This window comes from Spodoptera frugiperda, chromosome 6 (assembly GCF_023101765.2).
Source record: "Spodoptera frugiperda isolate SF20-4 chromosome 6, AGI-APGP_CSIRO_Sfru_2.0, whole genome shotgun sequence".
NCBI classification, from domain to species: Eukaryota; Metazoa; Arthropoda; class Insecta; order Lepidoptera; family Noctuidae; genus Spodoptera; species Spodoptera frugiperda.
Genome location: NC_064217.1, coordinates 7,986,418 through 7,998,934, shown reverse-complemented (window position 1 = coordinate 7,998,934; position 12,517 = coordinate 7,986,418). Strand labels below are relative to the sequence as shown.

The following is a 12,517-nucleotide window of genomic DNA, read 5'->3' as shown; positions in this document are numbered from 1 at the left end:
TTCATTGTCATTGATATACACTGTCTATAAGCGGCTTGCGGCGTTGCTCGGGTGGCTTGTAGGCGTGTTGGTAAACACTCGCTAGTCGCCAGTGTTCCGGGTACCCAGTCGCGTTCGCATCCCGCCAGATACTGAACGGAGGAGCTAATGTCGGGATGGTATACGACTTCTTGGTGTACGGATGACGCATCTTAGGCATTTTAACTCCTTTAGAGTCAGTAGAACCAGTCACGCTTTGCACCGAATTAGGATTGCCAGCTTTAAACGCAAACTTATAATCCTCCTTCTGTTTCGTGTCTTGGACTAATTTTGTTCCATTACAAGACACGCAATTCTTGTGTTTAGGATTCAATAAATCACTGTCTTTTGTTGAACGACGCGAAAATTGTTGCGATTCGTTCGGTGAGCTGTGATGAAGCTTACCTTGTGCAAGCGGAGTCTTCTCATATGACTCTAAACTATGGCGATTACGATTTACGTCATAGCCTCCATTCATATTCTTAGTTTTGGTGTTCCAAGCATCTTTAATGGGTTGCAATTTCTCGGGCCGTGAGTCACCGCGACTTGACTTGTGGCTTATCTCGCTCGGAGTACCACATCCATGAATTCCGTCACACTCTGGCTTCTTGACAGAGCCAGAACTCTTTCTGCTGGATGATGCTGATCTCGAAACCTTTTCATTAGCACTAGCATGTTGAGGACAATGCTGAACGTCACAAGAATCCCTTCGTCTTTCTTTGGCCATATCCTTCTCGAAATAAGGCACAGGGTGATGGCCGACATCACCCACTACACGATTTTGGTTAAAAATTGGATTTGTATGACCAATATTGATACCTTCATGCTCTTCTTTTGGTGTATGAACCATTGTGAACACAGCTGGTGCTTTCGAACCATTTGACCCATCTATATGCTTTGGCGGTCGCGGTTCTCTTTTGGGATCATCGGGTCTGAAATCCCAGCAAATAGCTAGGTCCATGAGCGACATAGGTTTTGTGTATTGCCCTCCTAAATCCGGGGCAGATGTTGATGGCCTCTGACTCTCTCCTTTATCACCATCCATTTTCTTAGGGTCACATGTCTTAGGCCTATGTACACGCATTTTAGTACAACACGTGGGACCAGATGCACCGTATCCTTTCCAACCGATAGCGTAAGGTTTGACAACGATATCGGAATCACGGTGCTCTGCGATTTTTGTCAAGTTTCGGTATCCTAAAGTATCAGGCAGTGGCTGATGCTCCAGATTTCCGACGTGCATCTTACGAGCGAACTGAAAGTTTTGTGCGACGTTAACTTGAGGCAATTTTGGAGTTCCACTTGTTTTGTTGTCTCTCATATTATTCTGTTCATCGAGCTGATCATTTTTCTTAGCGTTCTCGGCTACTTTTTTCCAAAATTTGTCAACGTCGTCCTCTTGGGGTCCGTGTAGTTGTTCAACGGCGTCCTTTACTAGGATATCGTGACTGTCGTGTCTTTTGTCTGGGTCAGTCAGATCACCCGGGACGTACGGCCCGCGACCCTCTGTATCTGTAGGCTCCTTTTTAATATTCAACTCTAACGGATCATCTACTTTCTCTTCACTATTTTTCTGGGCTATTTTGTTATCGTTCCTATAGGTTTCCGTTTGCTGTTCCGCTTTATCCTTCTATGCACAGACATGTAATTTAGAAGTCCATATTATACATTTTAGACACAACCATTATTAAAGAATTAGTCAAAAAATATAAACACATAGATCACCAAAAATGTTACTAATAAATAGTGCGTTAGCAGTCAAGTATTCTTTCGATTCTAGTCTTTTTGGTCTTGTGAAATGGACATTGGTGTGGCTGAAATAAAATAAAACAAAATAAAATAAATTAAAATCAAACAAAAAGTAAAACTACTGCATAATAAAAGGAGTTGTGTGCTGTGAGGACATTTAGAAAACTCTCCTTATTTAAATTCACAAAGGATTTGTAAAAATATGTAGGTATGGCATTAGTTTAATGAATTAATTTATATACCTAAGTTAATTTTTTCAAGAATGCTCGACTATACTTAGGTATCATATTATATTACTCATGCCATGTTATCATACGCATTATTAACAAAGTTTCATTCAAATCCTTATCTAAATAGATAGATTTTGCAAACGTAGGTTACCTACCTAATCAACAATATGTTGTTGCCTACTATGCTTTCTAAAAATACTGCACATTGAAAGTCATTGACAAGTTACCGTAGGTAATTGGCTACTTATAATACTTGGATGCACTTTAAAAATATTTTGAGAGTTCATCAAAATATCCTAACTAGATAATAAAGTCAAGCAAAGATTTTGAACTCAGGTATGATACGATCGGTTAAGTATTATGTAGTTGTGTCAAGTAAAAGAAAGTGCTAAGTCTCGTAACAAAATAAAACTGTAAACTACAAGCAGCTACGTGTGTCACCAACACTGACCTACTTTGGAATGCAAAACTTTCAAGGAGACGTATGTAGTGATGACGTCGGCAGTTCGACACTCGTTACTACACGCTCCACAAACAAACAAGAGCACGTTTCGCGCGCTACCCTCCGTCAATCGAAACTCGCGTGTAACCTTATTCACTCACTTCGAACGTCTGCTCGGCATCTTTCAATTCAGTCGCACCAGGCGCTCGCTGAGGTTTGCCGCGTTTCCCGCCGCGCAGGCGCGTCTGAGCGATCACCTTCGGTCTTTGAACACGAAGATTCAACCAATCGGGAAATCTCCCATTCGGAGGCTCCTTCGCTAGCTCCTCCGCTGAAACGAGACAGGCACACACGATAACATTGCACGACTTGACATTGAAGCCCCCTAAATTTGCAAATGCTCGTAACAGACATCTACATGTCCTGATTATAATTTCGCCATATACCTACTAAAGGACTCGCGTGCAATCGCATTAATAGGCCATCGATTTAAAAAATCCATATTTATGCAGCCATTGAGCAAATCGATAAGTATCGAAATATTCAAAAACAGTCACTTAACTACTGCGTAACACGATACTTTTAGGGAGTAGGAAGTGTTTTGCGTGTATGTTGACAAATAAATGACTGAGCTTTATGACTTTTACCAAGGTCGGACGATAATGACACAGTTCATCAAAGAATTGGAACTTTTATTAGTACTGACACTTTAACGTACCAACTTTTCTGGTTATTTTCCTCGGCAGCTCCCAGGTACCGGTGTAATGGCCAAAACAACGCGATGTTCCCCTCGGAGCTCCTGGTAGGAAGTGGCCGTTGATATCACAGATTGGTTTGGGATCGGGTCGCATTTCTAAAGGTCTTGCTCTTGTTGGCGCCCATCGTGGGACCTGCCAGTTGCCCAGTCGCTTCGGTGTTGATTCACTGTTGAACTGAAGAAAGAATACACAAAATTACTTAAAACAAAATATTATTAATGGATACACAAGAGGAACAGCCATTTTTCAAAGCAATACAATGGTGATTATTTGATGACGTCAGGCACGCGTCTGTGGTGAAAGAGCACGTGCCGCGCGTGTTTTAAAATTAAAAATTAAAGTCGGCGCCTCCCCAGACGACACCATAATGTTTATCGCATCGTCGTCACACAACTATGGAAACCCGTATCTATTTATAGTCCTAGCGAATTTGAACCATACTTTTGAATCAGAATAAAAGAACCATCATAAAAAATATCTCAACAAAAAACTACTTAATCCAGTATGAATACGTCGAGAGATCTTCAAATAAAAATGTAACAATGGCTTTTTGCACCCGCCACCCATTGATCAGGTGTCAACTCACCCCCCGTGGAGCTGGGCGTTATAATAATCATCCCTATAACAAAGGGTTGCAAATTGTTATTTACCCCATACATCACGCGCCCGTTTGCCTACATTATAAATGTCCGCAATAATTTAGAATTATACTGTCAAATGTTTGTTGACGACAAACATTTTTTGCTCCACATCCCGTCGTAAGTAAATTTGAAATAGATCTCTGTTGGAAACCAAGAAAATGTTGTTTTCTTAATATTATATTTTGCTTTCTTTTTGAGAAATTTCTAGAACTTATCACTATCTGTATTTAAAGATTTCCAAGATCATCTAAAATAGGTATGGACGTACCTACTTACTAACATACTGTTGCGATGAAAACGCATTCGTATCGACATAAAATTCTTCAGTACAACTTGAAGAAATCAGGGTAAGGTCTCGTTTTACGACTCCTGCCTTCGCTCATATCGAACACGCATGCTTAACATGACTAACTTTCCGAAAACAATTGCTTCGTCATAAACATTATCTACCTCAACAAATCGTAAAATGCAAAAATAACATTCGCAATTTTCGTTCTATAAAACGTTTTCCCGTTGATCAATGTCCAAATTACGTACTAATAATGAGTCTCATTTGGCCACTAGGAGTTAGTTACCATTACCAACTACTCCAATCTTAGTCCAAATTTTTCAACATCTCCATCCATGAAATAAAAGTATATATAATAATTTTTGTTTGTAACAAAATTCGTAGCAGTCGTAGTACCTATTTATTACATAAACCGTAGCGGTCGTATAAATACCGCCGTACTCATAGTAATTCAATGGTGGATGATAATGATGGCTTAACCCAGTCCTTCGCAATTGTTTTCGGCACAAAATCATTAAATTTCTCTAAGTACGACAGTTAGATTACGCGTTGTCTAATCTATATATATAAAACTCTTCCGTTACTGAGTGACTGACTGACTGACTGACTGACAGACAACGCACAGTCGAAACTACTGGTCGTAGACAGCTGAAATTTGGAATGTAGGTTCCTTGGGATATGTAGGGGAGCACTAAGAAAGGATTTTTGGAAATTCAACCCCAAAGGGGGAAAAGGGGTAAAAACGTTTCTATGAAAAATCTTATTCCTTGGGTTTATAAACTTGAAACTTGGCATGAACACGTACATAGGCAAGTAAATATGTTTGACATTATAAGTTTTTTCAATCGTGATTTAGGGGGTGCGATTGGGTGACTGATTTATTAACGCACCTCCGAAACCGCTCGGTATAGGAGTCTGAGATTTTGAACAGAGGTTCCTTTAGTAACATAAGTGAGCACTAAGAAGGGATTTTTGAAATGTCAACCCCCGTTGAAGGGGGGAAACGGGATAAACTGAGCCGGGGCTGCGGGAAAGTTCTAACGAGATACCGTGGCCCCGGAACGCAAAGGGCAACTGAAGGAACGAGGTGGGTTTTAGTCAGTAAAAATCTGACACTCCCTTCCGTTCCACCCAGAGCGGGAGAAGATTTCAGCCTGTGGAAGAAAAAGCCCTGTCGAGATCATTAAAAAACGCTATATATAACCGAATTACACGTGGGCGAAGCCGCGGGCGGAAAGCTAGTAAATCTACATAATTAGGTATCGCGCGCTTATTACGACTTTACGTAGCATGTTGGTTCTTAGGAGTTCGATCAACTTAAAAGCCACCCTTACCTACGTAATGACCACATATAAACCCAAAGGTATTTCTCTAATCAGTTTAGAAGATACCGTTAACAGTCAATATGATTTTGATCGAGACCAAATTGACGAATAGACATACATTTGAACCGATTAAACTGAACAAAAGAACAAACATTTTGATAACTATCGTTATCGATTGGATCGATAATAAATAGATAAAATCGTAAACACCAATGCATGTATGTAGATAAGTTATCAAAGGTACCACTTTCTCATTCACGTAGTAAGTCCAAAACCAATTCAAAAGCTAGAAACTTCCAAGTTTGTCATACAAAAACCACATCACTGGTTCTGATTCAAATGAGGCAAGCACATCACGACCTGGGGTAACACAAAATACATATACGTGACAGTATAGGTACCTACCTACCCCTACTTTACCCCACCAACGCATACAAAGTCTACATAAGTACCTGTGTAGTCTATATTTGGACCATACCATCGTGTTGGGAACCAATCTAAAAATTCACTGCCTACTTGCATAGAGAGGCATCGCGTGGTAACAAAAATAAAACTAAAACACGTGGTGATTTACCTTGTACAATGTACATAGTCGAAAGTGCAAAGCCACTTGAAAATAATAGAAAAATAATGGAAAGGAAGTGTTGCATGTCTTATATTTTACAACACGAAATTTTATCGTGCGATTCTCCTATATTTTATGTTGGACTGCTTGCAGACAATGCATTTTCAACCATAACTAATGTCAATATAGCTGAATTCTGTAGTTCTCTACTCAGTTTAAAACAGTCGCTTCCATTGTTGAATAAGTTTACTAAGTGCTTTTCTTGTGACAGTCATAAGGTAAAAATTACGACAAGCAAAGATAGGGATGATGACAGGGTATGAAAATTAAAAATCTATTTAGCCCTTCAGTTAGGTAATGGAAAAATACCTATTAGACACGGATTTTTTTATTTTGTCATATAAGATAACAATACTTACATAAAACGTGTCAAAGTTTAGGAGTGGGAGCTAACTACGTCACTATTGAGTATAAAACATATCTACATAAAAGTGACGTCACGCGATGTTTTAAATCGATATAATAATATCTTCGAAGGTACATGTATTGGTTTCCGTAAAATAAATGAAAAATATGTGGCTAATATTTTAAAATAATCTACAAGGCGGACATTAAAATAAAAATTTGTTATCTACCCTATTACAAGACATTTCTCCCATCTACGTACTTTTACAACCTTCCCATTAAAATCCTACCTACATAAGACGTATCACATAAAATTCGCAACCAATTTCTGATTGATTCGCTTATAGCGTGTAGCGTAAATGCTATCAATTTGCGTTTCGTCCCTGAACTTGATCATTTGTCACGGTCTTCATCCACATTTAAATAGCCGTGCGGCTCTATCGTTCAAACCAAAGCTTACGTAAGAAGGGTTACACGATTTTTTTTTGCATCGTCACTGTCCTTATGCCAAATATAGAACTCGTTTGACTAATATATTTCGTTCCTTATCATGCATGATGGTGTTAATAACATAACTAGTAGATAATAAGTGTGTAGGTATTAATAGTCTACTTCTGCCTGCTTAGATGCTTAATAAATCGGAAATGAAGTCTTAACAGTAGTGTTTCAAATCACTTTAATTTACATCTGCTAGGCTTTTCTCGCCCGTCATTGCTTGAGATTATTCTCACAACCAATGACATGGCGAACCGTGACTGAGTTCACTTAGATCTTTCGAATTGAAAGTTAAATAATAGCCTAGCAGTTCTCTATGGCGTTAAGTTGGTTTTGCCATCAAACGCACGAGGTTTAAGAACGACGATAAATAAAATATACCAACAAGTTTAACACGGTTTTTCAAAATTCTATTGTAACGATACAATCATTCATAAGTACCTAAACTAATGATAGAATAGAATAGAAGTAGTAGAGTAGAATATAATAGTATAGAATAAGTCTATTTATTATTAAATACCATTCCTACCGACCCTTTCAACAAAATTATACTTACGTACCTACTATACGTACCTAGCTTAGAGTAGCTACCTAATGATATGTGACTATTTATGTTAGACCAAAATAGCTGCGTTCACGAATAATGGTAAGTCGATGAACATACATCAAATATGTTCTACTTGACATAGATACCTACCTAGTACCTACATAGGTATATTGGAACTACCCCAATAGTTAAAGTAGGCATGGAAAACAAACGTCTAAACTTTTTAGCATTCCATTGCGTTTTTTCCAGTACAATTTCCATAATATTTCCATATAAAACAGCAATAGAATATAAAAAGGTAAACGAAATTAGGATTTCTTTGTATAGAATACCTCGATACTGAATCGATGGAGTTATCAATAGAACTACCGTCTTCGTTTCTTTGTTAGACTTTTTTCATTTTTTACAAACAGGTACTATACGTTTGTGATTGCCTCGGGTTCATTTACCGGATTGTACAAATAATGAATGGAAGAACGAGTGTTTGATTTTACAACCTTTTTTTTTTGTTAAGGGGGGAACACTTTCTACCGCCTTGGGTAAGGCGAGAGGGAGCGTCAGACTCGTACTGACTAAAAACCACCCCGTTCATACTCCTACTTTAAGCCGGAGTTTCGGTAAACCCGCTAGGCAGCTCCGGATCAGGCATTAGTCCTCTTGGGGCTAATTTGTGGTCTGGCTCTGTGAGAATTGCTAAATATGTCCTAGAACGTAAAGAAGACGGCAATCAGTAATCACGCCGTATAAAATACCAACATACATCCACTACCGACTGCAATCTTATCAAGAGAAGGCAAAAACAAGCTTTTCCTTTAAAGAAACACAATAAACCAACCGAACCTTTAGAACGAGATACACAGGCATTTCCCAATATGTAAATGGACAATTTATGGCACGACAATACCTATTTAGAAGTTGGAACATTACATTTTCATAGTCGTCCGTCGAAGCTTCCGTTCGGCAAAAAACTACGACATTGACAAATGTCTTGTACCTAAGTAAAGATACAGAAATAGCGGACTATTTTAAGTTGTAAAACTTAAGGTCGCCTGTTAAACATCATCGGTTTGACTTGAGTCACGAAATGTTGGCATGATACTCCCTTTACAAGCCTTTCAGCGAGAATCACGCACTACTTAAGCCTCGTCAGGTTAACGAAGCTGCCTTAATGCGAAACAAGACCTATAATTCTACCTATTGCTAAGTAGGGGTGTGGAAATCTAATAGGAAATGCGAATTAGCGGCTGACGATGGCATGATTGGTGAGTGACGTCTAGTTAGACCTTAGAATTTATAAAGGGGTGATACTGTAGTATTAAGCATTTTACTTCCTAGCCAGTTTATGTTAAGTAGTTGTGATTTCAATCTCTTGGTATTATTGTCACTTTAAGGCACATTAATTTCATCATACTTTTACGGACAATACAGTTTTCTAGAATTAACAATATTTTTGCACCCAAACCCATAAGTACCTACCCTATTGTAATTGACTCTGACACACAATAGCAAGTGGAATAAATAAAAAACAACAATGCATATCCCGGTAATCTCCGGATTCACAAATAGATTTTGTATCAAAACAAAAATACAGAAAACAATTAATCGCAAGCGCACAAGAGCTATTAACTAAAGACTACCAGTTCCATGTGTCAAACACGGATTAACATTGCACACAACAATGGCATAAAAAATTGTCATTCACTTGCAAATAAAAAATCACCCCTCTACGCATGACCCATTACAGTGACACACATACAAAGAACTTTGAACCCTATTGTGTAACACTATTAAATCGATAGTTGTACGGTGGATAGATAACTAAGGATGTTTACGATGTAATTGGATGTATCTAACAGGGATTAAAGGAATTACAATTTGTAAGTAAGTAAAAAACGATCGTCGCACTGCCCTAGGGGGTAGTGAGCTGCAGGTGCACTGGTGTTAGAATTTATGGGATTAACAGGATTGGATCATCTGTACTTGATAGTTTGTAGGGCAGACATCCAGTTTCTGCTGTAAAAATCAACTACTTATAAATACTTAGTCATGCTTTTTTAGGGGGGGAAATCATCCAATGACTTCTCCCGCCCTGGGCGAGGAGTGAGAGAGTGTCAGACTCTTATTGACTAAAAACCATCCATTCCTTCTCCTGCTTGCCTGCGAGCCGGAGCCCCGGTAAACCCGCTAGGTAGTCAGCAGGTTCAACTTAGTCATGCTAGTACTTACCTCGGACGCTTTTGTGTAATGTTTCTTCAATGGCCATTTGGATATCTAGTCTATCTCTTATGTTCATTCAAATATGATGTGTTGAACAGCGTAAAAGCAATATAATGAGTCACATGATCTATATACAGGTAATATGAATCATCCGTGTATATCATATATGTAGTGTAACATGTCGCACTTATAGATAAAACGATATAAAATATTATGTTGGAGCAAAGGTCTCGATCATGGTGACTAAAGAGAAATTACCTATTTTATTGGTACTGATAACAAATCCTAATTGTAATTTTTTCACAATGTATTGTTGTTAAGTCCAAAAACCGATTACATTTTTCAATAAACTGTCTAGGTACGACGTTAGTTACTTAGTTAATTATTAGACTCGATGAATATTTTTTTCTATTTTTAGTGGGTAAAGTCACGCCTTGGGTAAGGAGAGAGGGAGTGTCAGACTCTTACTGACTATACACCACCCCGTTTCTACTCCTGCTCTTCGAGCCGAAACCCGGTAACCCTCTAGGTAGTCCGCAGCCCCATGAATATTTATTACTTACTGGTGGAATAAGCCTCCAACCACTGCAAGCTAGAAACAGATCGAACAACCAAAGAACACCAAAACTGTGAAGCTCGATGGAGGATTGAAGGGGTAATCAAAGAAATTGCCCTGCCAGCCAGATGACTGTTCTTCATCAGCTCTAACCCAGCAGATATATTAGACCTATTTATGAGGTGATTCAATTTTTAAAGTCTGTATCTAATAACAGATCTTCGGGTAGCTACTAAAAAAATTCTCTACTATTGCTACCATAAATATTCTTATAATCAATTTAATAACCTAGGGTTACTCATAGCAATTGTAGAAAATAGTGACATTGATAAAGGCCCAACGGTACCTACTTAGTGATAGTTGAATCGTAGGTATAGTGGACGGTCGCTATTCCGACACATTGACCGATACACTATCAGAACACGTGGTAAGTAACTAAATTAATTATCACGTTAAGACATTCTAATCTTCAACAAATTCTCATGCGAAGACCACATGATAGAATATTACAATTAACACCATTTTGTTAAAGATAAAAGAAGTAGGTATTGGAATTGGCCTTAGTTTTTTTAAGGGGGGAAATCATACAATTACTTTTCCCGCCTTAGGCGAGGCGAGAGGGAGTGTCAGACTCTTACTGGCTAAAAACCACCACGTCCCTACTCCAGCCCTTCGAGCCGGAGCCCCGATAAAACTAGGTAGTCCGCAACTCCAGAAATTGGCCTAAGTTACAGTAACTTTATTATGAGTTCATGGTCAATTGAAGCATGTTTACTTACAGTACCGGTTTCAGAAGTTTTAAGCACATTTCTTTAATAAAGAAGAAAATCATCTAGAGAATAATTAACTTCTGTCTTATTATCTGAACTACAAAGAGACATTTATAAAAGAACGTATTATTTCTTCTTCATCTGAAATTCTCTAAACAACCAGAAGATTGTGAATGATGTCTCTTAACATTATTCTTTATAGGAAATCGATAGAATTTCACAGACTCACCTGACCACTATCGAAGTTGAAGGCCATCCTCGTACATACAAACCACTTTTACTTAATTCAAAGGTATTACAAAGACTTTAAATACGTAAACATACGTTTGTAAATATCACAGACGGCTTGAGCACTTTTGAAGATGTCAAAAATGAAATTTGTTTGTCAAAATAGAAGGAAAGTCTTCAGTTGTTTGCCGGGAAATGGGAAAGTTTATTGGCCTAACTGCGTGGTAGTTATGGTGACGGTACGTTTTTCAAGCGTGTGTGCGTCCAAGGCGTAGGTCGCTTTCAAAGGTTCAATGCCTCCCCTGAACAGAATATCGTTGCATGCGCCCTGAACAGATTAAAACGAGTAAACGAAGCATAAAAGTAATATTTACTTTACTATTCTATACCATTCAACGATTAGTATCTGTTTGAAACAAAAGCTTTTACTTTTTTAACTCAATATTTTCTTTTTTTACTTGAAATGCCTTGAACTTTGTATGACAGATTACTATCTATCGTGCATTATCTAGACACACGGCAGTGTGTCCGCCAAGTTCGAGCAAAAAACCGACACACCGGCCGTGGGTTATATTACACGAACCATTTCGGGCCAAGTTCGACCCACCTATAACTCAAAATCTATTTTATCTACGCATATGAAATTTCTAGTATCTATGAGATCTACTTACTTATCTAAAATACAAAATTTCATTAATGTACCTATTGTAGGTCTTGAGATATTGACGTCAGAAAATCGCTATTTTTACTATACACTCACTGACTGACTGACTCACTCACTCACTCACTCACTCATCAAAAACCTAGACCACTTCCAATGGTCGTATTGACTTGGAATTTGGCATGAAGGTAGGTCTTTAAGTCAAGGTAAAGGAAAAAATCTGAAAATGGCCAAGTGTGAGTCGGTTTTAAAAATAATGAAGGTGTAAATTCATACACATTTCATCTTCCAATGGTCGTACCGACCTAAAATTCGTTACGAAGGTTTGTATTTAGTCAAAGTAAAGTAAAATAAGAAAAAAAGAAAATAAACCTTACAAAAATAAATGAAATCCCACCCAAAACATAAATGTGAAAGGCTGCCAAGTTCGATAATATTGGAATGCTTCGCCTATAAAAGAAGTGAGATCTAAATAAGTACCAAGTTCCATACACAGACCTCAGTTAAAAATGATATAACTTGGCAAGTTTTAATATTATATATATACAATATTTAATAGAAAATTATATACTTGACTCATTGCGTTTAGTAGGTTTATAACAAAGTGTGTGAAAACTTGCC

At 38.0% G+C, this 12,517-nt stretch overlaps 2 protein-coding genes across 2 annotated transcripts; both read right to left on the bottom strand.

Moving 5' to 3' along the window:
* Window positions 1-2: 2 nt before the first annotated feature.
* Window positions 3-1,345, bottom strand: LOC126910616 (uncharacterized). The gene has a single exon (XM_050694110.1). It carries the CDS (start codon window positions 1,337-1,339, stop codon window positions 8-10), a length of 1,332 nt encoding a protein of 443 aa, XP_050550067.1. The 5' UTR covers window positions 1,340-1,345; the 3' UTR covers window positions 3-7.
* A 299-nt stretch (window positions 1,346-1,644) lies between these two features.
* LOC118267620 (uncharacterized) lies at window positions 1,645-11,595 on the bottom strand. The gene is made up of 4 exons (XM_050694114.1): window positions 11,237-11,595; window positions 3,158-3,371; window positions 2,601-2,770; window positions 1,645-1,832 (listed from the first exon to the last, which is right to left on the bottom strand). Exons 1-4 carry the CDS (start codon window positions 11,261-11,263, stop codon window positions 1,770-1,772), a joined length of 474 nt encoding a protein of 157 aa, XP_050550071.1. The 5' UTR covers window positions 11,264-11,595; the 3' UTR covers window positions 1,645-1,769.
* Between the last annotated feature and the right edge of the window lie 922 nt (window positions 11,596-12,517).

What these genes read in the sequence shown, in the direction of transcription:
- LOC126910616 (XM_050694110.1), bottom strand. Translation starts at nt 1,339, where the DNA reads ATGAGAGACAACAAAACAAGTGGAACTCCAAAATTGCCTCAAGTTAAC.
- LOC118267620 (XM_050694114.1), bottom strand. Translation starts at nt 11,263, where the DNA reads ATGGCCTTCAACTTCGATAGTGGTCAG. An exon ending in TCAACTTCGATAGTGGTCAG is followed by an intron (nt 3,372 to 11,236) that starts GTGAGTCTGTGA and finishes TTCTTTCTTCAG; the next exon opens with TTCAACAGTGAATCAACACC. An exon ending in GAAAATAACCAGAAAAGTTG is followed by an intron (nt 2,771 to 3,157) that starts GTACGTTAAAGT and finishes GTCTCGTTTCAG; the next exon opens with CGGAGGAGCTAGCGAAGGAG.